This window comes from Phascolarctos cinereus, unplaced genomic scaffold (assembly GCF_003287225.1).
Source record: "Phascolarctos cinereus isolate Bilbo 61053 unplaced genomic scaffold, phaCin_HiC Scaffold_4;HRSCAF=312, whole genome shotgun sequence".
Taxonomy (NCBI): Eukaryota; Metazoa; Chordata; class Mammalia; order Diprotodontia; family Phascolarctidae; genus Phascolarctos; species Phascolarctos cinereus.
In genome coordinates, this window is record NW_027555847.1 from 597,217,416 (window position 1) to 597,245,300 (window position 27,885).

At 39.6% G+C, this 27,885-nt stretch overlaps 1 protein-coding gene and 1 pseudogene across 1 annotated transcript; both read left to right on the top strand.

The window, feature by feature from the left end:
- The first annotated feature begins 457 nt into the window (after positions 1-457).
- Positions 458-23,435, top strand: CTHRC1 (collagen triple helix repeat containing 1). The gene is made up of 4 exons (XM_020968250.2): positions 458-857; positions 12,607-12,828; positions 18,517-18,733; positions 22,870-23,435. The coding sequence occupies exons 1-4, from the start codon at positions 696-698 to the stop codon at positions 23,010-23,012; spliced, it is 744 nt and encodes a 247-aa protein (XP_020823909.1). The 5' UTR covers positions 458-695; the 3' UTR covers positions 23,013-23,435.
- On the top strand, positions 5,360-6,540 carry LOC144457204 (heterogeneous nuclear ribonucleoprotein M-like; annotated as a pseudogene).
- Positions 23,436-27,885: the final 4,450 nt, after the last annotated feature.

Here is a 27,885-nt window from a genome sequence, read left to right on the forward strand (position 1 = left end):
TCAGCTACTTCTCCTGCCTGAGGATATCATCTGTGCAAACTTTCTATGCCGGAGTTCCAATCCTTTCACCAGCTTCTGGTGCCTGATTTTGCTTAGGTACCGCGGGAACAGCGCTAGATCTGGAGCCAGAAAACTTGGGTTTAAAACTGCTACTTAATACATCTGTACGTTTGGGCAAGTTATTTAACTTCCCAAGGCCTCAATGCCTTATCTGTAAAATGAGGGAGTGAGAATACATGCCCAGTAAAGTCCCTTCCAGCTCGAAATCTGTGATCTTCGGCTTCCCTCCCTGCTCTGTGTCTGACCGTCTCCATAAATCTCACCTACCCCCTCCACAATTTTCTCTTGCCCTCCCCTCTTCCCCAGAGGGTCGGTCTGCTTTCTGGCTGCTGGAAGGGGCTCCGGGGCTAGAGCCAAAGGGGCGGAGTCCCCAGCAGTCTCGGCCTGCCCCGAGGCCAGGCTCTGGGGGCTGGGCAGGGGGCGGGGGGCGGCGGGCTCCCAGCCTCTCACAGGATGAAAATTCCTGGTGTCCGCAGGGAGGGCGCGCGTGTGAAAGGCGCATTGATGCGGCCGGAGGCAGCAGCGGCTACAGAGAGCGCCGGGGCCAGACACTGCCCAATTCAGCCGTCTCCCACCCCCTCTTTCTAGCGGGCCAGAGCTTAGCCAAGCCTTTCAGCCGCTCACTCGGCGTGACCATGCGCTCCTCCGACCCGGCTGCTGCCTCCGCTTCTGCCCGGCTGCACCTCTGCCTCCTGCAGCTCCTGCTGCTTCTGCTGTGGCCCGCGCCTTTGGGCGGCATGGAGAACCCCAAAGGAAAGCAGAAATCGCAGCTCCGTCCCAGGGAGGTTGTGGACCTGGTGAGCCCGTCTCATCCCGTCCCGTCCAGTTCACCCCGTCCCATCCCATCCCATCCCATCCCGTCCCGTCCAGTCTACCCCCATCTCGTCCCGTGGGAGGGCTGCGAGTCCAGGGAGTTGGGGAGTAGAGGGTAGTTGGAACCACAGGCTAGGGAGTAGATGGAGGTAAGAGACTGGCCCCAGCTGCGTGGGGGCAAACGGGGTGGTGTTGGCAAAGCTGGAGAGGGAGCTCGGGCTGCTGAGGCTGGAGAGATGATCAAAAGTTACAGATGGTACCGTTGGGTGTGGCTGTCTGCCCCGCTTCCTTCATCTATGTGTTTGTCTGCTTGCCTGCTTGCCCATCTCTGTGTGTGTGACTGTCTACTGAACTTGGGGGGTGGAGGCGGGGGGCGGGGAGAGGGGGCGGAGGCGGGAAAGGGTCGTCTAATGTCTGTCTACGTGGAAGGAAGGACGTGCTATGGGGCTTGGGATTCTGGAGAGGGAAATTAATTTGAAGAAGAAATCTTGGAGTGATGAAGGCTTTGCCACAGTGAAGAGGGAGGAGCTCCCCATAAGAAACTTTCGCTAATCACGCAGGTTAGCACCTTTGCAACTTGTAGTCTTACAGGATTCAAGAAACCAGGCTTAGTTTTATGCCTGGACAATGCAGTGGAGCAGAACTTCGCCGGCGCTCCCTATGGGTTACTACTGAAATATCTAGAAGCTGTTAGTTACTAGAAGAGATTCAAGAGGATCTGGAGTCCAAGGACTTGTGTTCAAATCCCAGCTTTGCCTCTTAGTACCTATGCACCTCTGAACAAGTCTCTTTTTTTGTTTTTGTTTTTTTGTTTTGGCTAGGCAGTGGGGTTAAGTGACTTGCCCAGGATCCTACAGCTAGTAAGAGCTAGTAAGTGTTATGTGTCTGAGGCCGCATTTGAACTCAGGTCCTCCTGAATCCAGGGCCGGTGCTCTATCCCCTGCTAGCTGCCCCGTGAACAAGTCTCTTAAAGCTGGGCGTCCGTTTACTCATTTGTAAAATGAAAGAGCTAGACCAGGTGATCTCTAAGGATATAAATCCTATGAGTTTGTGAAATTATGTATCAAGTGATCCTCTGATCTTGGACATAACCTTCTTGTTCTGATGGTTGTCAGGAAAAAGTTGTGTAGTAAGGCAGTTTTCTTCTCTCTGCTCCTGGTTTCCATTAAGATCTTGTTTACTTATAGAAGGAAAGTGGTATAAGGGAGCAGTTTTTTTTCCCTACTCTCTTGAAGGATTCTCCTTTTAACTTGGAGTTATTTCTTCTTGAAATTACTTTGTTTTGTACTTATCTGTGTATCGAGGCTTATTCTTACCAAGGAGAATGTAAGCTCCTTGAAGGCAAAGATAGTTATCCTTTCTCATCTTTGTATGGCCAGTGACCAGCACAATTATCTCCCTTACTCCATTTCTGCCCACCTCCCCCCTAGTCTAGTAAACAAACAAACAAACAAAAAAAAAGGTTTAGAACTTCAGGCAGTAGTCCTAACGGGCTGGAAAGGCTGCATATTTAGCGAACTGTTGTTCAAATCAGAGAGAAGCTTGCCTGCTAATATTTAGAAACCTGATTTCTCCCTCCTCCCCTTACACTGAACTCTTTCTGACCATTGCTGTGGTCACCAAAAAGAAGTAAACTGCAGTTCCTACTCCCACGTAGACAACCCATGGGGACTCTTCTCTCCTAGTCTTCAGATTACAAAGGGAGTCAGACAACATGGGTTTTGTGGATTGTTATTCTTTCCTGCTGGCAGAGAGGTTCATTTCAGCCAAGTAAGGACACGTTGCATGGTCCACTCCTTAGTTAGGGGACTAAGGACAAATCAAGGATTTCAGGGAAGAAAAGTCTCTCTGCCTTTCCCGTTCTCCATTCCATTTTCTCTTTCCCTTAGACTTCCAAGCCTCTCTTCTCCCATCTAAAGCCTGCTTCCTACGTTGATGAGTTAACAGGTCAGGGAAAAAAAAGGAAAGGTCAGGCCAAAAAAAAAAATCACAGGAAAAATAGAACACAGCCCATGCTCTGGAAATCCTACTAACCCACAAAGGCTTTGAGTACATGTACTAGCTAAGTATAAAAAAAAGTTGGTCAGTGGTAGGGGCAAGGAGAGAAAGGAGGGATGAATTTTTTGGAAGTAGCAACTCAGCAAGGCCACCTGTCCCAGAGAATGGGGTTGTAGTCCTTGTGGGTGCAGGGAGGGCCCACACCATGGAAATTACAAAACCTTCAACTATTGAAGACACAATGGACATTTCCAATGATGAATAAGTGTGTTTATTTATTAGTAATCTTCCTGTGCTTACTCTATAGTAAAGCATAGTGGAAACAGTTCTGGATTTGGGGTAGGGAAGACCTGAGTCTCCCTGTCCCAGACACTTATCTGTTTGACCCTAGGCATGTCACTTCACTTCTCTTGGCCTCAGTTTACTCATCTGTAAAGTGCAGATGATGATAATAATACCTAGTTCACAGCTAGGTTGTGCAGTGGATAGAGTACTGGGCCTGGAGTCAGGAAGACCTGAGTTCAAAGACAAGCCTCAAACACTTACTAGCTGTATGACCCTGGGTAAGTCACTTAATGCTATTTGTTCATCTGTATTGCTCATCACTCAACTCAGTTTCCTCATCTGTAAAGTGAGTGGGAGGAAGAAATGGCAAACCACTGCAATATCTTTGCCAAGATAATCTCAGATGAGGTTACACTGGGTTGGACATGGCTGAAACAACTGCACAACAACTTCACATAGTTTTTGTGAGAATCAAATCAGATAACATATGTAAAGTACTTTTCAAGTCCTAAAGTGCTATATAAATGCCAACTATTATTATTCTACCTTAGGTACTTACAAACTGTGTGAGATTAGGCAAGTCACTTAAACTCTGTAAACCTTTGTTTTCTCATCTGTAAGATTGTTGAGAATAATAATATTTACGTCCCAAAGCTGTTGAGAGGGTCTAATAAGGTACGAAACATAAAAGCATTTTGCAAGTCTTAAAGCACTGTATAAATAACATATATAAGTATGTGTGTTATAAACTTATTATATATATATACATATATATATACATATATATATACATATATATATACATATATATACATATATATATACACATATATATATACATATATATATATAGTGTGTGTGTGTGTGGTGTGTGTGCACATGCGCATTATGCGCAGCATGCTATTATGAATTAAGAGCTCACTTTGAAGCCAGGAAGACCTCTGTTTCTGATGCTCTGTGACCCTGAGAAAGTCACTTAAACTCTCAATTCTTTGGACTAAACTAGATATCAAAATCAAATAGAAACAGGAGCAACTTAACCTCATGTGAAGATTCCTACAGCCACATATTGACTTAGAAAACCACAAAATAACTTTATCTGTTGTATTGTATTTTCATTTATTTTGTTAAATGTTTCCCAATAATAGTTTAATCTGGTTCAGGCTGCACTTGAGAATGTTGTAAGCTGCATGGGTGTTTGACACCTCTAACTCTCTGAGACTATAAATTTCAGAAAAGATGCCCTTTCATTAGTAGACAGAGTGTCTTCATCCTAAACCAATGAACTCCAGGTCCACTCCCTATCTATACATTTCAAGCATACCAACTGTCAACTCTAGAAGTCTACTAGTTTGTCTGGTGTTTGCATGCCATTTACATGGTACAGACTTAAAATCGCTTTCTTTCTTTGTTGCTTTTCCTTTAAAGCAGATGTGATAGGCAGTGCAGAGTAGTGAAATGAATGTTTTGACTTTGAATTAAGAGAGACCTAGGTTCGAGTCCTGCCTTTGATTATTAGCTGTGTGTGGTCATGGCATATCACTTAACATCCAGGAGCTTAGTTACTTTGCCTGTGATATGTGGATCACAATACTTGTAATACTTCCATCACAAGACTGTGATGAGGCTCAAGTGAGATGTATGATAGGTGGTACATTGTAAGATATTAAGCTTTATATAAATGCCAGCTATTATTATTGAAGCCTGTGGCATTCACTTCTTTCCCCAGCATGGATATGGGTTGGACTAGATATCCTCTGAGGTTGCTTTTAATTTTAACATTTGGCTATTCTTTAAACTCTCTCCTATGCATGTTTCTTTTGCTGTAGTCACCCAGATTGGATCCACCCAGCTTGGAAAAGCTATTCTAGACACTCCAGCATTCATTCTCTTTAAGGAAAAACAAATGAAAAACTAAATTAAATTGAGTTCAGTTACAAACACTTATTTTCTTTCCTGCCCTTATCCCTCGTCATTGAAGCAAAAAAGAAAAATTGAATCCTTGTAAGAAATATGCTCAGTCAAGCAAATCAAATTCCTGATTGGCTATGTTCAGTAATGTATGTCTCATTCTGGATCTTGAATCCATCACCTCTCTGTGAAGTGGCAGATAAAATGCTTCAATTCTCCGGAATCATTGTTGGTCATTGTCTTGATGAGAGTTCTCAAGCCTGTCAAAGTTGTTTTTCTTTATAATGTTGAATTCAAGATGGAAGAAAGCATGAAAAAAACTAGTGAAGTTTTAACCAAGTAAGGTCTGAAAGTCATAGAAAATCCTGATGATGAAGAGGCCCAGAGAGCAAGACAAAAGTTGATGTCTACAGCTGGTGGCATAGCTATGGGACCAGTTGACCCAGGAATAATTAATATCTCACCCACTATCCCAAATTAGATTAAATACGTGTTAAAGATCTGGAAGCACAGTGTATGTGTCAAATCTAAATTATAAAGTTGGTTGGGATAAATTGAAGGAAGTGTTCTGTATGGCTAATGTATTTAGAGTAGACATTCTTGAAGATGAAAATGGGAAAAGTCATGGAATCAACACTGTTACTTTTGAACAGCTAATTGAAATGTAATATGCAATGATCAACTTCTGTTTTATAGACCAACACATGTGAAAATGGATGAGAGGACCTTGCCAAAAGGGGACTTTTTGTTCTGAGATACCTCTAGTAACTCATTCATAGACTTGATAACATTGGCATGGGACTAGAATCAGATGAAATTCCGATTGATGCCAATCATCTAAAAAAAGACATAAGAATGTCAAAATATGACCTAAGAAATGGAAATGGAAAGCATAGAATTTGAAATAGACACTTGGAAGGTCCCTTTAGCTGTAGTGACATGCAAAACATGGGTCAGTTTAGATCTGGCATGAACATGGACCAAATGAGTAAGATGGATTGTGGAATGACTGGAAGATTTGAGAGAAACTTTGCTTAAAATGAGATGGGAATGGCTCACAATTTTTGAGAAACTCTTCTGATGGGAATGGGTGGTAGCAGTGGCAGTGACCCTGGAATCAAATGGATGGGCCCTCAAATTGATCACATAAATGGACCTGGGATGAAAGGAATGGGTTCTGGCCTAGGTCATGGAATAGACAGAATATGATCTAATATGAATTGAATGGTTTCCACTCTAGAGGGAACAGGATCAGGAATAGAGCAAAAAAATCCTCTTGAAATAGGCTACATAACCACAGGCATTGAGAGAATGGGTAGGACAGGTATGAGGGTAGAGGAAATGGGTTTTGGTATTGAGGAAATGGCTACTCCTATATGTTGGGTTGGTTCAACTATAGATTGAATGGGATCAAGTTTATTACCTACTGGCATGGGAGCTGGTATAGCCTATATGGTCCAAATTATGGATTAAATGTCTATTTGTGTGGGCCCTATGAGTACTAATAATGTGGATTGCATGGGATTGGACCATATAAGGGCCAATAACATAAAATTAGACCCATTATGGATCCAGTTCTAGGCTCAGGAATCTAGCACATGTGAAATAGCTTTGACAGAGCTATGGAAATGGTTTGAGAAAACTTTGAAGACAGTTTCACAGGGACTTTTGGAGATTCTAGTGGCCATATGCTTATAGTTATTCAAAACGTCTGCCAGATATTGTAAGAAACTTCCCTTTTGACTTCTTATGGCAAATGGCCAAAAAACCAAATTCATTTGATGTTGCCATATATTTTATACAGTCATCAAGTTGGAGAATTGGCAGTCCCAAAGGGCTGTGGTGTGGTAAAGTGTGAGTTGTGAGGGGTGTCAAAGAAAACTTGCTAGATGTTGCATAGGATAAAGATCAGAGGTGGAGAGATTGCTGAGCAGATTGATAAAAATGCTTAAGGAGCTATCCGTTTCTTGAGGGGGGAGGCAATTGGGATTAAGTGACTTGTGTAGGGTCACACAGCTAATGTGAAGTGTTTGAGGTCATATTTGAATTCAGGTCCTCCTGATTCCAGGGCCTGTGTTCTATCCACTGTGCCACCTAGCTGCCCCTAGGAGCTACCCTTTTTAAAATAACAATTCCAGACTTCCAAATTTGTATTTTTTCTTTGTTAACCGTATTGATTTGTTTTCTGGATATATAAAGATGTTTCATTTGTTTTCTGAGGGACGGTGATTTCAATTACTTTTTAAGTGACTAGGACTCCATTTGATTGGGTTTTTGTTTTTGTTTTTTGAGGATGAGATGTACACAATTGTTTTTGTAGTTGTGGTATCTTGTTGATGTTACTACTTTGGTAATAATCAAATTCTAAAAGCCTCTTAAAATGGAAAAAAAATAAGAAAAGCTCTCCTACATCTCAGATCAGTTGCAGCTCAGAAAACAGGATTTATTTAACTGAATCTATCCTTTAAAATTCTTTGTATATTAATTACCTTTCAAAATGTTCCTTTCACACTTTCAGCAAGGTCTGCCCCCTGGTGGTATCTCTGTTTTGGAATCCTGGGAAAAGGACTAACCTTGCTCTATGTAGAAAATAGAGAAGACAGCTAGTGATGAGACTCAGAGGAGGGAATGGGTAGCGTTGGCCTGGATGGAGCTGACTAGCAGAGAGTGAGGTGAATTAGGTCACTTGGGGATAGAAGTTTTTATTTGATTCCACAGGGACATTAAGACTTTCAGTAAGGGATATGGTGTGGCCCCATGGCATTCCTGTTGGATTTTTTTTTTAGGGGTCAGTGATCAGGAACGGATTTAGAGGAAGAGAGGCTGAGAAGCTTTGTAAGAGGAAATTATTCCTAATTCCTACAGGAGAGTTCAGGTGGAAATAAAAAGAATGTGATGGGGCTATAATGCAATGGCTGCTAGATGATGCAGTGGATAGAACACTGGGCCTGGAGTCAGGAAGGTCTTAGTTCAAATCTGACATAAGACACTTACTAGCAGTGTGACCCTGGGCAAGTCACTTAACCCTATTTACTTCAGTTTCCTTATCTGTAAAATGAGCTGAGAAGGAAATGGCAAACCACTCCAGAGTCTTTGCCAAGAAAACTCCCAAAATAGGTCATGAAGAGTCAGACGGACTGAAATGACTAAACACACAATGTTTCAGAAATACTGATTTTAAAGGAATGATGGTTGGAGGTAGAATGCTCAAGGAAGCAGATCAGATGCAGAAAAAGCAAAGTCTGACTGTTCAGAACTCTAACTGGAAAGCTTCACTATCAGTCAGTCAATAAAGATTTATTAAATATCTACAATGTGCCAGGCACTGTGCTAAATACTGATGATACAAAAAAAAACCAAACCAAACCAAAACAAACCAAAGGCAAAAGATCATGCCTGCTGTCAAATACAATGTAAATAATATATAATTATATTATACAAAGCTATAAAGTTTAACAAAAAAAGAATGAATAGTTGATAATCAATAGAGGGAAGACACTAGAATTAAGAAGGATTGGGAGAAGATTCCTGTAGAAGATGGGATTTTAGCTAACACTTGAAGTGTTCCCAGGTAAGCCAGGAAACTGAGGTGAAGGGGAAGAATATTCCATGCAGGAGGGACAGCCAGTGAAAATACCGCAAGTTGGGAGATGAAATATCTTGTATAAGGAATAACAAGGAGGCTAGTGTCACTGGATTATATATTATATGGGGGAAGAGGGGAGTAAGGCATAAGAAAACTGGAAGGTTAGGGAGAATATCGAGGCTTTTATATTTGACCCTAGAGGTAATAGAGAACGAGTGGGATTCATTGAATGGGGCATGACATTGGTCAGACCTGTGCTTTAGAAAGACCACTTTGACAGCTGAGTGGAGGATAGACTGGAGTAAGGAGAGACTTGTGGCAGGCAGACCAACCAGTAAGCTATTGCAATAGTCCAGGTAAGAACACCAGAGTGGTGGCAGTGTCAAAGGAGAGAAGGGAACACATACAAAGATGTTACAAAGGTAAAGTTGACAAGCTTTGGCAACAGATTGCATATAAGTCATAAGAAAAAGTGAAGACTTGAGGATTACATCTAAGTTGCAAGTCTGGGTGACTGGGGAGATGGTGGTCCTATCACCAGTAATAGAGAAATTTGGAAGGTGGACAAGTTTGGGGAGAAATATAAAGAGTTGAATTTTAGACATGGTGCATTTAAGATGTCTGTGAGTCATCCAGTTTGATATTTCCAGTAGAGAGTTGGAGATTGGAGATTGGAGGTCAGTAGAAAAGATAGGGCTGGATAAGTACATTTGAGGATCATCAGCATAGAGGAGATAATTGAATCCAAGAGAACTGGTGAGATCACTAAGTGAAACAATATAGAGAGAGAGGAGAAGAAGGCCCAGGACAGAGGCCTAGGGAACATCCATGGTTAGAAGGCATGACTTGAATGAAGAACCAGCAAAGGATATTGAGAAGTGAGCAGATAGATAGGAGAGCCAGGAGAGAATGGCTTCTCAGAAATCTAGAGAGAAGTGAATATCAAGGAAAAGAAGGTGATTGGCATTATCAAGGCTGGTCAAGGAGAGTGAGGGTTGAGAAAGGGCCATTAGATTAGACCATTAAGAGATGATTGGTAACTGTGGAAAGAGCAGTTTTGTTTAAATGATGAAGTCAGAAAACAGCCAAACTGTAGAGAGTTCAGAAAAGAATGAGAAGAAAGGAAGTGATAACGTCATTACAGATATGGCCTTCTCAAGGAGTTTAGCCATGAAAAGGAGGAAGGATATGGGATGATAGCTAGTGGGAATGGATGAATCAAAAAAGTTTTTTGGAGATGGCAGAGATATAGACATGTTTGTAGGCAACAGGGAAGTAGCTGGTAGATGGGGAGAGATTGAAGATAAGTGAAAAACTGATGGAAGGGACAGTCTGCTGGAGAAGAAGGGATAGAATGGAATCATTTGTGCTTGTAGAGGAGTTTGTCTTGACAAAGAGAAGAGTCACGTCTTCATGTGATATAGGGTAAGGGAGGAAAGAGTAGAAGAGGACGACTGCATGATGTGAGATGGGAGAAGGAGAGAAGAGGAAGCTCTGGTTGAATTACTTTAAAATATGAGACAAAATTCCTATCTGTGAGAAGGGGAACCTCTCTTGGTTTGAGGAGAGATAAAAAGGATTTGGAAGAACTGCTATGGTGACTGGAATAATGAATCAATTAGGGAGATTTAAAAGGAATCTCATCTTGATTCTTAGTGGAAGCCTAAGATTCTATGAAGTGGAGATGAGGAGGGAATGAATTCCTGGCCCAGGAGACAGTCTGGCATAGGCAAAGGGTGAAAGATGAGATGCCTTTCCGCAGTGAGAGCCCAGTTGAGGTTCTGTAACATGAATTTTTAGTGGACTCAGTAAGCATGGTTTCATAATTTTCTCCAGCTTTGTTTAGCAACACATTTATAGAAGCAAAGGTAACTAATGGTAGGAGTGATCCAAGACTGAGGCTTGGTAGGGCTAGATCAGTGAGAGAAAAGAACAGTGCAGAGGTGAACTGGTTCACCAAGGGGTGAGGGGGAAAGTATTAGTAGTATTGGAATGATGGGCTGGGAGATAACTAAAGCGTTGAGCTATTGGAGGACATGGTGTGGATGAAGAATTAGGTCTGGTATTGCAAAGTAGAGGTAAGGTTTAGTGATGATAATACAAAAGTTAATACCAGAATAGGCCAAAATGGTTTCTGTACCTCTGCCCCATTTGAAATGCAAATCTCAATAGTCTATGTTTGCCAGCGAACATGAATAATATTTTTAGGATAAAAATTAAATCCAAAAAGAACTCAGACTTTTAAAATACTTTCCCAGTACCTAAATTTTCAGCCAAGTCTTCAAAACACCTTTTCATGTATTGGCTCATTTTCACACTTCTTGGACAATAAATAAGCATGCAGGGGCAGCTAGGTGACGCAGTGGATAGAGCACCAGCCCTGGATTCAGGAGGACCTTGAGTTCAAATCTGGCCTCATACACTTAACACTTACTAGCTGTATGACCCTGGGCAAGTCACTTAACCCCATTGCCTAACCCCCCCCAATAAGCATGCATCTGTCTATCTATCTATCCATCCATCTATCTATCTATCTATCTGTCTGTCTATCTATCTATCTATCTATCTATCTATCTATCTATCTATCTATCTATCTATCTTTTTTGAGAAAATAATGGTGTCCCAAATCATGAGGAAATTCAGTTCTAGAGGAAGAGGGTTCTTTCAATGTCAGTGAAGCACATTGGAAAGATAAACATGAAGCCTACTGGCAACCTCCAGATGCAAAATGATCCTGCCTGAGCTACCATCGTCTCTGGCCCCAGTGATCTTACTAAATCCTGTTCCTAAATAGTGAGAATTGAAGCATGGCCAATCTAATAAAAAAAAAAATTATTAAGCAGCTAGTTGTAAGGTTCATTGATAAATGCTTGGGGTACAGACAAAATTTTTTAAAAAACCTGTTCCTGCCTTCAACAGGCTTACATTCTACTACCACGGTATCAAACCATTTACATACATAAGCCTATTCCAAGCTTATTTGAGAAAGCAGATGGGGGAGGAAGAAAATTCTGGTAGGGAGTGACACATAAGTTGATTCTTATTGGAAGCCTAGGATTCCATAAAGTGGAGATGAGGAGAGAATGAATTCCTGGCCCAGGAGACATTCTGGCAGAGGCAAGGGGGTGAAAAGATGGGACTCCAAGTGCAAAGGAAAACCAGTTAGACTGGAATATAAATTACACAAAAATTATTGTGAACAGATCTGAGAATTCATGCAGCAGCAGCATTGCAAAAGACTTTAAATGCCAAGCTGAGGAGGTTGCATTTTACCTTAGAGCCTGTAGAGAGCCATTGAGGAGTGGTATGACCGAATTTGTGCCTCAGGAAGCTTACTTTGGCAGCTATGTTGAGGATTGGAGAGGGGAAAGATTGGAAGCTGGCAGTCTATTTAGGAGGTTGTCACACTACCCCAGGGAGGAGGAGGTGGTGGTGGCAGCAGTGAGAATGGAGAGGAGTAGAATGTGGGTGATCTTCTGGAGGTAGAATTGGTGAGACTTGGTGTCCAATTGGACCTATGGGATGAAGGAGAGAGAAATCAAGGAATTTAGATGTTGCAAGCCTACAGGACTGAAAGGTGGCAGTAGTTTTCAGGGTTCATCATAATATATAAGGAAACATGTATTTCCTCTTCAGTCATAGGGGTATACAGTGATATAAAGTGGTGGTACCAAATTCTTCACTGTAATATATAAAATTATACTTTTAAAGTGATAATCTGGATTACGGTTGGCCAACATAAAGTAAATATTACTTTTGTTAAAGTCATGTATATTATTCCAAGAAAATTTTGTTTTCTCATGTAGAGCCACATGGACAAGTGTCATTTAAAAGATTCTCAAGTGCTGTTTTTTTTTAAGTGCTGTTTTCCTAATCAGGATATATCTTTGCATTATAATTAAACTATGTTGTGGTGGGTTTTCTTTTCCCCCTTTCTCTTTCTTTCTCCTTAGTATAATGGAATGTGCATACAAGGACCTGCTGGGGTACCTGGCAGAGATGGAAATCCTGGAGCCAATGGCATCCCAGGTACTCCTGGAATCCCAGGTCGGGATGGATTCAAAGGTGAAAAGGGTGAATGTCTGAGAGAAACCTTTGAAGAGACCTGGTCACCCAACTATAAACAGTGTTCGTGGAGTGCACTTAACTATGGGATAGATCTTGGGAAAATCGCAGTAAGTAAATTTAGAATTTTTCTAAGCTGAGATATCCAGATTGCAAGGTTTGTTTGTTAAATCTCTAGTTAAATTTCCTACATCTGGCCCAAAGTCATCTCAAGACTTCTAATTCAAGAGCAGACACCCTAACAACTTTAATCTAGGTTAAAAACAAACTTAACTCCAGTTTCCAAGTATAAAAAATAGGTCATAATTCAGAGCCAATTTCATGAAAGAAGTCATCAGACCAACACATTACCTTGCTGTTTTACCTAGTGTCTAAAAATGACTCTAAAAATGTTTAGGTAAAAAGTAATAAAAGTGAATGTAGAAGCTTCATTTAGAGAGGAACTCTTAAGGGTATGTCTAAGGGGTAATTCTTCAGTCATAGAAGTACCCTTGATTTGAAATGGATTGTCGTAAAAGCTTGGCCAAATTTAAGGAAGGCAAGAGTAACAGTGTGAACTATTTCAGATCATGTTGCTTTATCATATTTGTATTTGAAATAACAGCTTGTTGGACAATGCATTTTGATCAAAGATCCAGTCAAATTAAGTGGTTAAATCTGCTTCAGAAATAGGCTGTATGAGTGTGAGGATAGAATAGTGCTGAAGCCCTCTCTGGGATTTAACACTCTTGGGCCTACAATTCTCTAGTACAATTTCCTCCTCAGGAGGAAACTCTTAATTCTGCCCCTCGCCCCCAGTATTTGATTAAGAGTACATTTCTGATTAGGAATACATGGGAATCAGCCCTAACTGATATGAATTCAACCCCTGGCAGAATTCTGTTAACTAGAGAACTAGGAGAAACTTTTGGGTGGGTTCTGAATTTGTATCATTCAGCTCCATATCTTTGCACTGTAAGGAATGTGGGCCATTGCTTGATATATAAAAGTAGCAAAATTTTAGGGCACGATCAATTAGGTGACCACCTTATATGAGTAAAATTTTAACATGATCCTTGTAGTTTTAGCAGCTGAGGGATTTATGTTGGCATCTAATTTCCAGGAAAGTGTTCTCTTAAAATAAATGCCCAGATATTTAAATACTCAACTCTAATGAATGGGTTGATAATTTGCAGCCCATCCAAAGCTGTTAGGTTTCTTTCCATTTAATTTACATTTATTTATAGTATCTGTTATGTACAGTGATCTATGTTAAGCTCTAAGGATACAAAGATGCAGACCTTTTCCTCAAAAAGTTTAAAATCTAGTCAAGGAATGGAGTCAGGAAGGATTGAGACAGGTACACAAATACCTATGATTTAAGTTAGAATATGTTTTTGTGCATAGGAAAGCTCAGAGAACCATGAGAGATTCAAGAAGGGAAGCATCCTTTCTAGCAGAAAAGATCAAGGAAGGCTTCATGGAGGAAGTGACGCTTAAGTTGGACCTAAAAAGAGAAGGATTCTGTAGGTGGAGATGAAGGAGAGTCCTCATCATGCCTGGGGAATGTCATGTAGAAATGGGAGAGGGTAAGATAAGATGAGGGAGGAGTGGGGAGTACAGTTTGGCCAGAGTGAAATGAAAATACATTCTATAAAACCAGGTTAGAGACAGTGGGTTAGAGCCAGGTTGTTCAGGGCCCGAATGCCCTAAGGAATTTGCATTTTCTTGGGTAGACAATAGGAAGTCACTGAAAGTTTTTGAGCAGGGAAGTGACCTGATAAAATATGGACATCAGGAAGATTTCTTTGGCAGCTCTGTTACGGATGGATTAGAGAGGAGAGAGAGGCATGAGGCAGGGAGGCTAATTAGAAGGCTAATATAATAACCTAAGTGAGAGGCGGTCTGAGCCTAAACAAAGATGGTTTCAGTGGTAGTGGAAAGGAAAAGAGGGATATGATACATACTTTGAACAAAATGCAGATCTTGGCAACTGATTGGTTATGAAGGATGAAGGAAAGGGAAGAGTGGAATATGACTAGTCAGGCAAAGGGGTAGGTCTGGAGGAGAGATGCTGATCTGTTTTGGATTTGTTAAATTTGAAATATCTGCAGAACACAGAGGAACCCAGTAGGCAGTTAGAAATGTGGGACTGCATTGCTAGAAGATGTGGAAGCTAAAGAATGGATATAGGAATATTAGATTGAGGTGATCATTTGAAGCTAATGTGGATGAGATTGCCAAGGGGTAGACTAGGGAGTTGGAAGAGGACTTAGGACAGAATCTTGGGGGATGTCTGCTCTTAGGGGTTGGGAACAGAAAAAAAAATTGAAGTATTACCAAGATGAGTGATTAGAAAGAGCCAAGTAAACAGTGTCACAGAAACCAAGGGAGGACAGAGATTCAGGAAAGAGTGGGGGTGGTGACTGAGAGTATTAAATGCTGAAGAGATCAAATGATAGGGACTGAGAAGAAGCCTTTGGGCCATTTAATAATAGCTAACATTTATATAGCACCAGGCACTTTACAATTATTGCCTTTTTTGATCCTTACAACATCCCTGGGAGGTAGGAATTATTATTATCCCCATTTTACAGATGAGGGAACTGAGGCAGAAAGGTTAAGTGACTAGCCCAGGGTCACACAGCTAATAAGTATTTGAGGCTGGATTTGAACTCAGGTCTTCCTGACTCCAAGTCCAACAATCTATCCACTATGCCACCTAAAAAACATTTCATTAGCTTTTAATATTAATTATTTGGAGAGTATTTTTCTTTGCAATAGTTGCAGCATTATCTTTTTGAACTTATGTGAATACAAGTTAATAGGATCATATTATTCTCATAAAGGACAGATTCTGGCAAAATTCAAATTTTAATTAACTAAATTAGATAGCCTTTAATTTTAAAGGAAGAAAAAAGGGGCCAAGGGAGAGAGCAAAATTAAAAGACAACCTTTTAATGATGTCATTAAGGGGAAGATTGAATAGCACAGTCATTCTAATGTGTTGGCTTCTTTTTTTTTTTAGCCAAACACAAGGTTTATTAAAGATCCACCATATTCATTTGTATTGCTAATGCAAGTGGGCCAGATTTTAAGAATCTGAGCCCTAGGCTAGACTCTAAAGAATCTGAGCATTTGTGAGCCATTGCAAGCACCTTAATGGAGACAAGATGGACCTTATATACAGAAAGACTGTGGGAGGGATCTAGGAGTGGCCAAGCAGTTTGGGGTGACTGAGAGTTTGGGAGAAGGAGTATCTTGATGAGAGTGGCCAGTAGGCTGGGGTACTGGAGGAGGGGTCTAGGGAGGATCTTGATGGGAGTGACGGGAAATGGAGAATGAAGTATAGATAGAATCAAGGGTGGGAAGTAGCCGAGATAGTAGACAATGGAGGGTGGGCTAAGTTAAGGATAATGGAGAATTGGGAGATTGTACAGGGATGATAGAAAAGGCCAGTTGATAGGATTATAGCCTCAGGCAAATGCTAGAGACTTCCTTGATTAAGTGGGAAAATCAAGGAGAGTTCAAGGACCTGTAGACAAATGGGACCCAAATTTTTGGGGGGTGAGGGCAAAGGTATTGGCTTGGACCCATACTCCATTATTCCCCATTATCTATATCAATATCACGAATTCCATGAAGCCATTGTTGACTCAGGAAGAAGCTTTATTAATGATCTCGGAAGACTAGGCGTCCTGCGTATGTGAGAGCATGTATGTGAGAGCACATGCATGGACAGATGCACACCTTTTTATTCCCTATTCCCCATTCTTTATATGTGCTATATACTATACATACACACACACACACACACACACACACACACAACACACACACAACACACACACATATATATACACACACTACATACTGTAACTATAGAAGTTGCAGCCTATCCGAAGCACCTAATTTCCCCATGTGAATCTCTGCCCCTAATTACATCTCCCACTCCCCACAATTTGGCGACCCTGGCCCTTGCTTGGGAACAGGTTTTCAAGTGTTTTCTTATTCTAATATAACTCTCTTTTGTTCAACTTCCACCTAGCCCCTAGACTGCATTCCTTCTGGTTTCCACTTGGTTTTTTGTGGAAAAACTATTTCTCTGACTCCAACCTCTGATTGAATGATATGCAGAAGCAACATCCACATATCCCACATTCCCCTCCTCAAACAAATGAGACCCAGATTCTTTTGGGGTGAGGGGCAGAGGTCTTGGCTTGGGCCCCATCATTCCCCCATTAAACAAATGGGACCCAAATTCTTTTGAGGTGAGGGGTGAAGAGCTCTGCTTCTGAAACTGCTTCCTGCTGGCAAGGGGTGTAGAGCTGTCACTGCCTCAATGGTCCTGTTCAAGGGGACAGAGTTCAGGTCCAGTGGGCTAGAGACCTTGAACTTGGTCAGTCCAGTGTTAAAAGAGATGCATGGACTACATAGTCTCTGATCACAATCGGTGCCTGTGATTATTTTGTCACTTAATATGTAGAAGAGCTTCATAACGGAAACACCGGTCAACCAACTTTTCTAATAAAAATGTGTTTTCCTCTCGAAGTGTTTCATTGTACTATATATATGTTTTGATGAACCTCTTTATTTTGCAGCCTTGTTACTACTTTGATGTTGAAAGTGTACTTATATCTGTTCCCTGTTTGTGGAAATAGTATGAATAGGATTTAAAGATAATGTTTCTTCTGTTTTTATTATTAGCAACAGCACTGGTTGGTATCTAAATAGTTTCATGTTTCATGTTCTAGTGCTTTGACAGATTTTGAGAGGACATAAAAAAATTGAGTCAATGTTCAGACTTGTAGACAATAAGCAACAGGATTGTTTTCTTTTTAAAAGTGCAATAATCTTCCTTCCAATATTGTCACAGTAACTAAGATCAAATATATGAATGGACTAAAAAAAATTCATCTTTTAATAAGTCTGGTTTTTTTTCCATTTTGATGATGAGGAGAAAATTTCAATGGAATGATTTTAATAAAATACAATATTTATTTTGTACACAGAGAGATGCACAAACATACACAAAGGTTGAATAGAGTAGAGCTAAGAGAACTACCCTTATTTTACCTTAAGAGGCAACATGATACAAAGGGAAAGGACATTGACATTGGAGTCAGAGGATCTGAGTTCAAAACCTGGCTTTGCTATATATCTATATAGATCTATCTATTGCTCTCTGTTATAATTAATATAATAATATAGTATGATAGATCTATAGATATAAACACACATGTGTATTATATAGATACACATGTGTATGCATACATATATGTGTACATACACATGCGCAATAGAATTATTGTGTGCACGAGCATAGGATATGTATGTGTATGTATGTGTAAGACGTGTATATGTTTATATATCTATATCCATCTATATATCTACATCTATGTATGTGGCAAATTTTGGACTCATTTTCCTAATCTTTAAAATGCAGGTGTTGTGCTAAATAACCTCTAAAGTCTTTTCTAGATCTATGATCCTACAACTAAGTTTAAACTTTTCTCTTATTCATAATCAAATTAAGGTGACAGATATGTATTGGCTTAGCTCCATCCAAATGCTAATAGCTCAGTTGTTTTGTCCCATTGATGCCAAAGGCTTGAACAATTAGAGCATGACTGAGAGTTACTTTCCTATCATACCCTGGTCCCTCTTAAAGACATAAAAATATATAATTTAGGTAGTTATACTTTTAAAATGTGGGCTGGGGAATTGAAGACAATTCACATTTTGAAAGCACATTTATATTCTGAAGGAAATAGAATGGAAAATGGGGTCTCAAGTCCATGTCTCTGTTTTCGCATTAGGAATGCACATTCACCAAGATGCGCTCTAATAGTGCTCTCAGGGTGCTTTTTAGTGGATCCCTTCGACTGAAATGCAAAAGTGCCTGCTGTCAGCGGTGGTATTTTACATTCAATGGGGCTGAATGCTCTGGACCACTTCCCATTGAGGCTATAATTTATTTGGATCAAGGAAGCCCAGAAATGAATTCAACTATTAACATTCATCGAACTTCTTCAGGTATGAGAACTATGACATATGTGAGAGAATGTCCTGTGAGACCTTCCTTGGGTTGCTCAGTTCTATGCATAGGGATGATTAACAAACCACTTTTAAAGTTTTGTTCTCATGTTAGATCAATGGATTACTATAATCTGTTGTAACAAAGGCCTCCAGACAATTTACAAGCTCATTTCAAATTACTAAACATCTTTTTGTGCGTAGTATGTACAAGGCACTCTTCTAAGATCTGGGGGTTATAAAGATAGAAAAACAATAGCCCCTGCCCTCAAGGGGCTTACATTTGAGTTACATGTACTTAGCATGTAGTAAATGCTTAATAAATGCTTATGTGGCTGTTGTTAACTGACATTTTAACCTAATTTAAATGATTGTTTTTAGCATTCTGCAAGATATAATACAATTAGAGTTGCAATGGAGTACCAAGGGCCACCACTATTGTACAGTAATAACAGCCTGATTGTCAATTCCACTCTTGGAAGAAGAGAAGCAGTCTAGCCAGCAGGAAGGGAAAACCCTCACAATCCATCCCATTCCTGGATTCTCTTCTTGAATTAAGGGTTACACCCAGTTTGAAGGGAATTATCATTTCTGTAGGGCAGAGGCTTTTTATCATCTTTTTAGGCTTTCTGTGCATGAAAGCAATATGATTGCAATATAGGGTTGCTATATATTGTGGCATGTTTATGCCCGAAAGATTCACAAATTGGAGGTTCACTGCCTTCCTTGCTTTCTAAAATCTTTTCTAACTTGAAACCTATACTCCTGTGTTCCTTTGATCGAATGAAAAAGTTCACAGAAAGCTCTTGTAAACCTGAAAGCTGAGGTTAGATGTTATCACTGGTGTTTACAGATGTAGTATATGTTTATTAGATGGCATGGCTTCTCCACTATGTTTTTATATATAAGTTCTTTGGAGTAAATAGTCAGAAAGGTGCAGTTCAAAGTTTTACATCTGACTTCTGCTTTGGACCTTAGATCTAAAAGAGACAAATTCTAAAAGCATGAAGAAAAAGCTAAATAATAAATGTAACAAAGCAACTTTTTAAAAAAATGTTTTCTTATTTAGTATGTGAATTTTGAAATATATGGTGAATGCTGTGCCTCTTTAAAGCGAAAGGGGCTAGTGTAGTATATTTATATTAATATGTCCCCAGAGACAGCCCCTTCTTGTGGGTGCTCAAAAGCACTCATCAGTAGTAGCAGCGGCACTACAGAGCCAGTAGAGTTGTTACAAGGAGCACTTCAAAAGTACTAGGTTGTTTGGTTTTTATTTTTTTTATTCTTTTTTTTTTTAGGACCAGGTTTTTATCACTATGAGTACTTCCTCCTGTAATTCAGATTGCACCCCTTCCCTATATCAGGAGAGAGATTGTACCCCTACCCCATATCAGGAGAGGGTTCTCTATGAGATTCTGTGGCCAGCCTTTTGTCATGAACTACCCTCATGTAACTAGACTGGTCCTTCACTATAGACATATAGGCATATTGAGGCTGATTTTTGAGGCACTGCCAGTGTGCTGGCCCTCCCAGGCTTGCCTTCCAGAATCCAAGGTCACCTTCATGTCACAATGAAGCACTGCAGTAAGACTTCAGTGGAAGTATCAGTGCTGTGTAGGATACAATCCTCTCCCAACTAATTGTATGACCTTATACAAATTGTTTGACTGCTCAAGACCTCTTTCTTTATCTGGAAAACAAAGAGATAGACTATATTATGTCTAATGCCTCTTCTAGCCTTGCCATTCTATAAGGTGCCATGGTGGAAAGAGTGCAGACTTAAGTTTAAATTCTGCTTTAGACACTTACTAGCTGTGTGATGCTGGAGAAGTCACTCAACCTCTCAGCCTCAGTTTCCATATCTGCTAAATGGGAATAATAGCTCCTACTTCACAGGGTTGTTGTAAGGATCAAATGAGATAATATATGTGAAGAGCTTTACAAATCTTAAATAAATGTTAGCTATGATTAGTACATAGTGAGACAAATGACATTTCAAGTACACATATCTGAAATTTAGGCCTGGAATGCTTGCAGTTATCAGTAGTGATGTTGAAGTTTCTGGACTAATTTCCAGGTGATTTAAAGACAGTAGAGAAATTGGAATATTCTTGGGTACTGTCCTTAGGAATCCAGGTCATTTCACAGTAACCATAGTATCATACTGAGAATCTTGAACTGGACCCAGTTGGATGAGTGATCCCCAATTGATCTAGTTCATTAGTTTATATATCTGGGACTAATGCCACAGATGAGCAGCGAGCTGCATCCAGAATCAAATAGGAGGAGAGGATCAGACTGAATCACATTTGGGAAATTGTGTTATGTTTTGACTTGTCACAAACTCTTCACTGTTGTAAAAGTCCATCCTTTTAACAGCAATATTCTCAAAGAACCACAGAGTTAGAATTGATCTTAGAAATTAGAGTTAGTTAGAAACGATCTTAGAAGCCATCTTGAGAGATTAAGTGTGCCCAAAGTCACAAAGGTAGTAAGTGCCAGAGCTGGGATTCAAACCCAGGCACTCTGATTCCAAACCAAGAATCTTTTCCATTGCACCATACCACGGAATGCCACAATATCCAGAAAATTACAAGTGAAGGTCATCCAAAGATACATAGTGGATATAATGTGGTTGAATTGCCAACAATGACCAGTACCCAAGAAGTAGCGTTAAAGCACATTTACATCTTAAGAGTGGTACACCATCATCAGAAAGGGTGCTGGGTCATGTCCTGAGAAAAAAAAAAGATAACAGATGGACTGCCTGAGTGCTAAATTGGTATCCACGGAAAGTTAAAATCAGAAAATCAAAAAAGGACCTTCAGCATCCTGGTTGGCTTTTCTATGGAAGAATTTTGGAAATTTAATAGGATGAAAATTCATAGATGCCAATTGCTGATGGAGGGAGTAGCTACATTGATGATTTCAAAGATGCATGAAAGCATTGCTTAAAGGGCAGCTAGGTGGTGCAGTAGATAGAGCTCTGGCCTTGGAATCAGGAGGACGTGAGTTCAAATCCAGACACTTAACACTTACTTGCTATGTGACTCTAGGCAAGTTACTTAACCCTGATGGCCTTACCAAAAAGAAAAAAAAAAGCATTGCTTAAAAAGGAGATGGGGGCTAGAAACGATGTTGCAAATCTGTAGTACTTGCAGCCAGGGAGGTGGGGCTGGTGGATTGCTTGAGTTTAGGAGTTCTGAACTGCAGTAAGACAAAGTCGTTTGAGTGTCTGAACTAAGTCTGGCACCAATATGGTGAACCTCTGGAACCAGAAGCCACCAAGCTGCCTAAGGAAAGGTGAACCAGCCCAGGTCAGAAATGGAACAGGTCAACATTTCCAGGCTGATCAGCAGTGGAATCAGGCCTATTTGCTGCTGCACTTCCAGCCTGTGTAAGATGGAGGTAGGGCAGGGAAAGTCTTTTTGGAAAAGTAGGAGCTGAGCTAAGGTGAGTCAGTATGTCAGTTTTACCTTGGTTCTTTTGTATTTTAAAATTATGTGACTGCCTCAGGTGTTCTGCAGGCAGCAGTTATTGTAAACTACAAACAGAAAAGGAAAGTAACATATAAAATTTGCATTAGAGAGAAAATGATGAGTTAAGTGGAGCACTAATAAAACCATTTCACTTTAGCCTACCCCCACCCCGACCCACAAAAGCCAGCTTCTGTTTTTGCTGTGTCGGGTGTCAGAAAGTGTTTCAACAAAATAAGAGGCGCATCTTAAATCAAATTCTTCCGCTTTGAAAAATAGAATAGAGTTCTATTGGTTGGTTGGTTAGGATATTGAATTTTTTTTTTGGTGCTTTTCTATTTCTTCTAGAACTTAAAAATTCCACTATAAAGTTTTTTTTTAATAGACAGGCTGCTTCCATAACAGTGTTAAGTTCAACATTTTTCAAAAATTATTTATAAAATTTATAAATTTATAAAATTTAAACTAAGAAAGAGATGGACCAATAACCCATATAGATACTGACCATAGGAATTTGTAATCAATCAGTTATGCTAATTCCTGTATTAAGCAGCCTTGAGTTTGGTGTCAGACTTATAATTAGCTAAAATAACAACAACAACAAAAAGCTGATTGACTGTTGTGAAATCTCAGGTTCTAACTGTGGTTCTTGTTTCCCAGTGGAAGGTCTATGTGAAGGAATCAGTGCTGGGTTAGTGGACATTGCTGTCTGGGTTGGCACATGTGCAGATTACCCGAAAGGAGATGCCTCGACGGGATGGAACTCAGTGTCCCGAATCATCATTGAAGAACTCCCAAAATGAATTCTGCAAGTCCTCATGCCCTACCTCCTTTTGTATACATTTTAAACAGTTTATTTTAAGAAACATTTTGTATTTTGAAAAAATAAGTTAAACTTTTTTTTTAACAGATGTAATCTAGAAGTGTGTATTCAGACCTTTTTCTTTCTTTCTTTTTTTTTTTAATGTCACTGTTACAAATGTTTAAGACAGTTTGAGGAATGGTACAAACACTTCCCAAAAACTCTCATTCCTGGATCCCATTACTAACAGCCTTCTTTTTGTCAGACAGGCCTTCTCTTCTCTTCTCCTGCCTTTCCTTTCCTCTGTCAATGTAGCAGCTAAACAAATTCTAATGAGAGTCTTTACAAAAGTTGGAGTTGTTTAAAATTGTTTTATGTGTGTTAAATAAAGCCAAATAAATAAACAAAACAAATTTAAAGTCTGAAGTCTCTAAATGAGGAGCTATTGAATAGAGATCTGACATAATCAGAGCTATCTAAATTGGTGCTCTTTTCCTTTCTTCCTTTCTTTTTTTTATTCTTCCTTTTGTCTGTTGGATTGTTCTTGAAATGAAAAGAGAAGTGATCAGTCCCTCTTGTTCAGATTATTTTCCTCATTTAATAGCAAATGCCTTTCTAAATCAATGATTCTGTAGTATATCTATGTCCACGTTGGGAATAGGAAAAAAAAAAGACTACACATAAAACTCATGTATCCAAATGAGATATTTTTCTTTCCTTAATTTAATATTTTATTTTCCCCAATCACATGCAAAAATAATTTTTGACATTCATTTTCTATAATTTTTGAGTTCTAAATTCTCTCCCTTCCTCATTCCCTATCCCCTCACCAAGAAGACAAGCAACCTGATATAGGCCACACAGGTGCAGTCATGCAAAACATATCTCCCTGTCAGCAAATGAGATATTTTTTGGGAAGCACTTTTTTTTAGAGGTGACCAAAATCTCCTCCTGGCAAGCTGCAAGTCTGCAAGTCAGATCAACTCACAGGGTGAGTTCTTTTTTTTTTATATAGGAAAGGTCTCATCTCTGATGTATTATTGATGTTTCATTGTTTCCCCCAACTTTCCAGGATTTTAGGGCGGTGATTGGTGGGGAAGCAAGGTATCTGCTGACTTTTCTCATATAATTATGTTTTGGGATCTTTGAACCTTGTGACTGGTTGAGAGATAACCAGTAACACAATGAACACACATAAAAATTTAGCCTAGAAAACCTATTTATGTAAATCAGTAGCAAAACAGAAGTCAGAGATAGTATCCGTAGGAGAATATATACCAGAAAATACAGAATAAGATATTCCTATATCTCATCTAAGGGGAAACTCCCTGAAATCTCTAGTGTAGCAAGCTTGGGATAAGGACATAATCGAGACTGCTGAGTCCTTTCATGTCTTCCCAGAGTCTTTTCCTTCAACAACCTCAAGTAGAATTGGCCTCTTCCATCTTCCCTCTTGAAGCAAAAAGCTGGAAGCACCAATTACAGACCCCAAAGTGACTTGAAGCTTGAAGAGTCCTGCCTCTTACACAGGGCAGGGTATTTGTTTCCATCAATGAGGACAGAGTCCCATACTAATGGGTTTGGGGATTGAGGTTACACTGTAAAATACTCATTTGTAAATTTCCCGGAACCCAAGGACTCATGCCTCTTACAGGTGGCAATTAGTTCATGAGCAATCTCATGGCAAACAAAGAGCAAAGGTACTCTTGTTTGTTCACGGTTTGAATTGATGATTTTATTCACCTCTCCTGAGACAATCTCCAAAATCTAAAGCCCGTTGTAAGCAGAGTAAACAGGTGAAGACCCACATAGGGCTGATTACTTTATATACTGAGCTGTCTTGCATCTATAAGGTGAGTCAGACAACAAACTACCAAAATTATGAATTTTATTAATAATGTATGAATTATCTACCAAACTATGTCTACTCATTTATATTCACAAAAAGAGTGGTAGTAAAAATCCTAAATGGTAAATACCCTCACATACAATACGAAAAGGGTCATAGCAGCCATAAACATTATGAAATGAATTAGAGCAATTATAGTGCCACATATACCTTACGGAGATTAATCTGGCTGCAGCATGTGTAATGGCTTGGGGGTTTGGTAGAGGGAAGAGACTGGAGACAGGCAGAACAGTTAGGAGGCTATTGCAACAGTCCTGGTGAGACATGATGAAGGCCCAACTATGGTGATAAGAGTGATAGGGGAAAGATCTGAGAGATATTTGAGAAGGAGAATTGGTTGGACTTGGCAACAAATTAGATGGGCAATGAAGAGGGAATGAGGGAGGGGGAGGAGCTAATGATGATCCTGAAGTTTCAGATTTGGGTTACAGAAAGGATTCAGTTTAAATTAGAGGTCTAGGTGATGGTTGCAGATGTGGAAAGGAATGAGAGTGAAAAAGGGTCATGGCTCAACTGATTTCAATTCAACAAATATTTATTTAACAAGAGTTTACTAAAAACCTTATGGGGAATCACGGGATAGAAGAAGCAGCATAGCATGATAAATGAAAGGGATGAGGATTTACAAGTTCAAAGGTTCTGATGCACCAACTGAAGAGAACTAGAACTACTAGAAAGAAAGACAAGGCAGCTGAAGACAGAAGCTCTTTGTGCCTTAGTTTCATTATCTATAAAATGAGACAGTGTGAATAAATGGCTTCTAGACCTAAATCTGGGGGCAGCTAGGTGGCACAATAGTGCACAGAGCACCTGGTCTGGAGTCAGAAAGACTCATCTCCCTGAGTTCAAATCCGGCCTCAGACACTTATTAGCTGTGTGACCCTGAGCAACTCACTTCACCTTGCTTGTCTCATTTTCCTCATTCGTAAAATGAGTTGGAGAAAGAAAGGGCAACCCATTCTAGTATCTTTGCCAAGAAAACCTCAAATGGGGTCACAAAAAGTCAGGCAACTGAAACAACAACAAAAGTTCTAAATCTGAAGTTATCATGATTCTATGATTCTTCAACATAACCAACAAGTTGCCCCCTGAAGTTTGTGCTCTCATATCAACGTTGACCTTTTTTTTTGACTGAATTTGCCTTTCCTGGCAAGGTTGCTTCTTGGACCTATGTCCTACATCAGATATCAGACCTCATGGCTCTTTTATCATGAAGCTTTACCTCAATTTTTCTACCTTCTTTCTGAGCCTAGGCTCCCCAAACTCCCTACATGTTATCTCCTTCTCCTAATCTCCACTGAGCCTAAATCTGCCTATATCTGCATTATTTCTGATTTTTCCCTCTGAGGGAAAGCAGAGCAAATCTAATTTAATCAATCTTCCTTATGGCAGTGCTTCAAATTTTTTAAAAAATATTTTTTTGATTGATGTGTCCTTTAAATTATTTTCATGACTCCCCTCCCTAGCTAACCATTTATTGGCAGAACTGAGCTGATATATGTACCCTAGAGCCAATGGCTACTAATTACCTTTCTTTGTTCTCAGCTAGTAATTTCAATTCCATTCCCTTTGGGTAGCAGTACTCAAAGTGTGGTTTAGACATACTCTAGACATTTTTAGGGGATTCATGAGGTCAAAACTATTTTGATAACAATACTAAAATTTGCCTTTTTCATTCATTAACTGGTATGGTTTCAAATTTCATATTGCAGCTAACCTTTAAGAAGCTACCAATTGTCAATTTTTAATGTAATATCAAGGAAGAATATCCACAATTACCTGAAAAGACTCTTAAAATACTCCTTTTTCCTACTACATATCTATGTGAGGGTGGGTTTTCTTTATATACTTCAATAGATTGACTGTAGAAACAGATATGAGAATCCAGCTGTCTTCTATTCAAGAAATCTGCAAAAAATGTAAGCAATTTCTGGAAAATTTTGTTTTTCATAAAATATGTTATGTTAATATATAATGGATTATTATTTTCGAATGAATCACTAACTGAACATTTATTTTAATTTCTATTATGGTATATATAGATACATCTGTTACATATTATATTTATATACAATATTATATTTATATGTTGTATTATACATTGATATACATATCAATAGATGCTCAGTAATTTTTAAGAGTGTAAAGTGGTCCTGAGACAAAAAATTTAGGCATATAATAGGTGCTTATTGATTGATGAAACATGTCCCTTTCTTGGCCCCTCCCCCCAGGGGTAGACGCCACAGTATTTTCACAGTAACTGTAAACAAAAATGCATTAGCATCCAGAAATATCAACATACTTTAGGATGGACATTGATAAGCAGGAGTGCATCAGGAGAAACATCGGGGATTGGTGAAGGAGATGAAAACCACCATGTCACATGAGGATCAGTTGAAAGAATTAGAGATGGTTAGTCTTGGAGAAGAGATGAGGGGGATTGGGGTAGTATATAACCCAGAGGTGAACTGGAGCCAGTTCAAAGTGGCTATCCAGTTTTCAGTGTGAACATTTAACACCTCTGAAATCAGGGCTCAATTCACTGTTTTGTTGATTTTTTTAGATTTAATGAAGTGACAGACAAAATGCTAATAATGCAGATCAAATTCGCATCTTATTTTTTTCTTGGGAGTGGAGGGGAGGGAGAGCCCATTGTTAAACACTTAGTGACATACCCTTGGACATGACTGCTATTTTAAAGTAGTTGAAGAATAAAGACTGCATGCTAAAAGTCTAGGAATGTGTTTGATTATTCCAAATTACAACTGTTTCATTCTCCATGACACAATATGGGCACTTTATCTTTGATTCTAACACTTTTCTTTCTCCTATACCAAGTCTCCTGCTCATTTCTACTTGTCACCGATGGAAACAGCATTCAGATTACTCATGACCAAAAATGGTGATTGTGAACCCCAAACCCCATGCACCCTATGAACCCTAATATGAAACAGAGTCTTCTATA

Coding starts and splice junctions, on each gene's coding strand:
- CTHRC1 (XM_020968250.2), top strand. CDS start 696: ATGCGCTCCTCCGACCCGGCTGCTGCCTCCGCTTCTGCCCGGCTGCAC. Junction 858..12,606: donor CCAGGGAGGTTGTGGACCTG/GTGAGCCCGTCT, acceptor CTTTCTCCTTAG/TATAATGGAATGTGCATACA. Junction 12,829..18,516: donor TAGATCTTGGGAAAATCGCA/GTAAGTAAATTT, acceptor TTTTCGCATTAG/GAATGCACATTCACCAAGAT.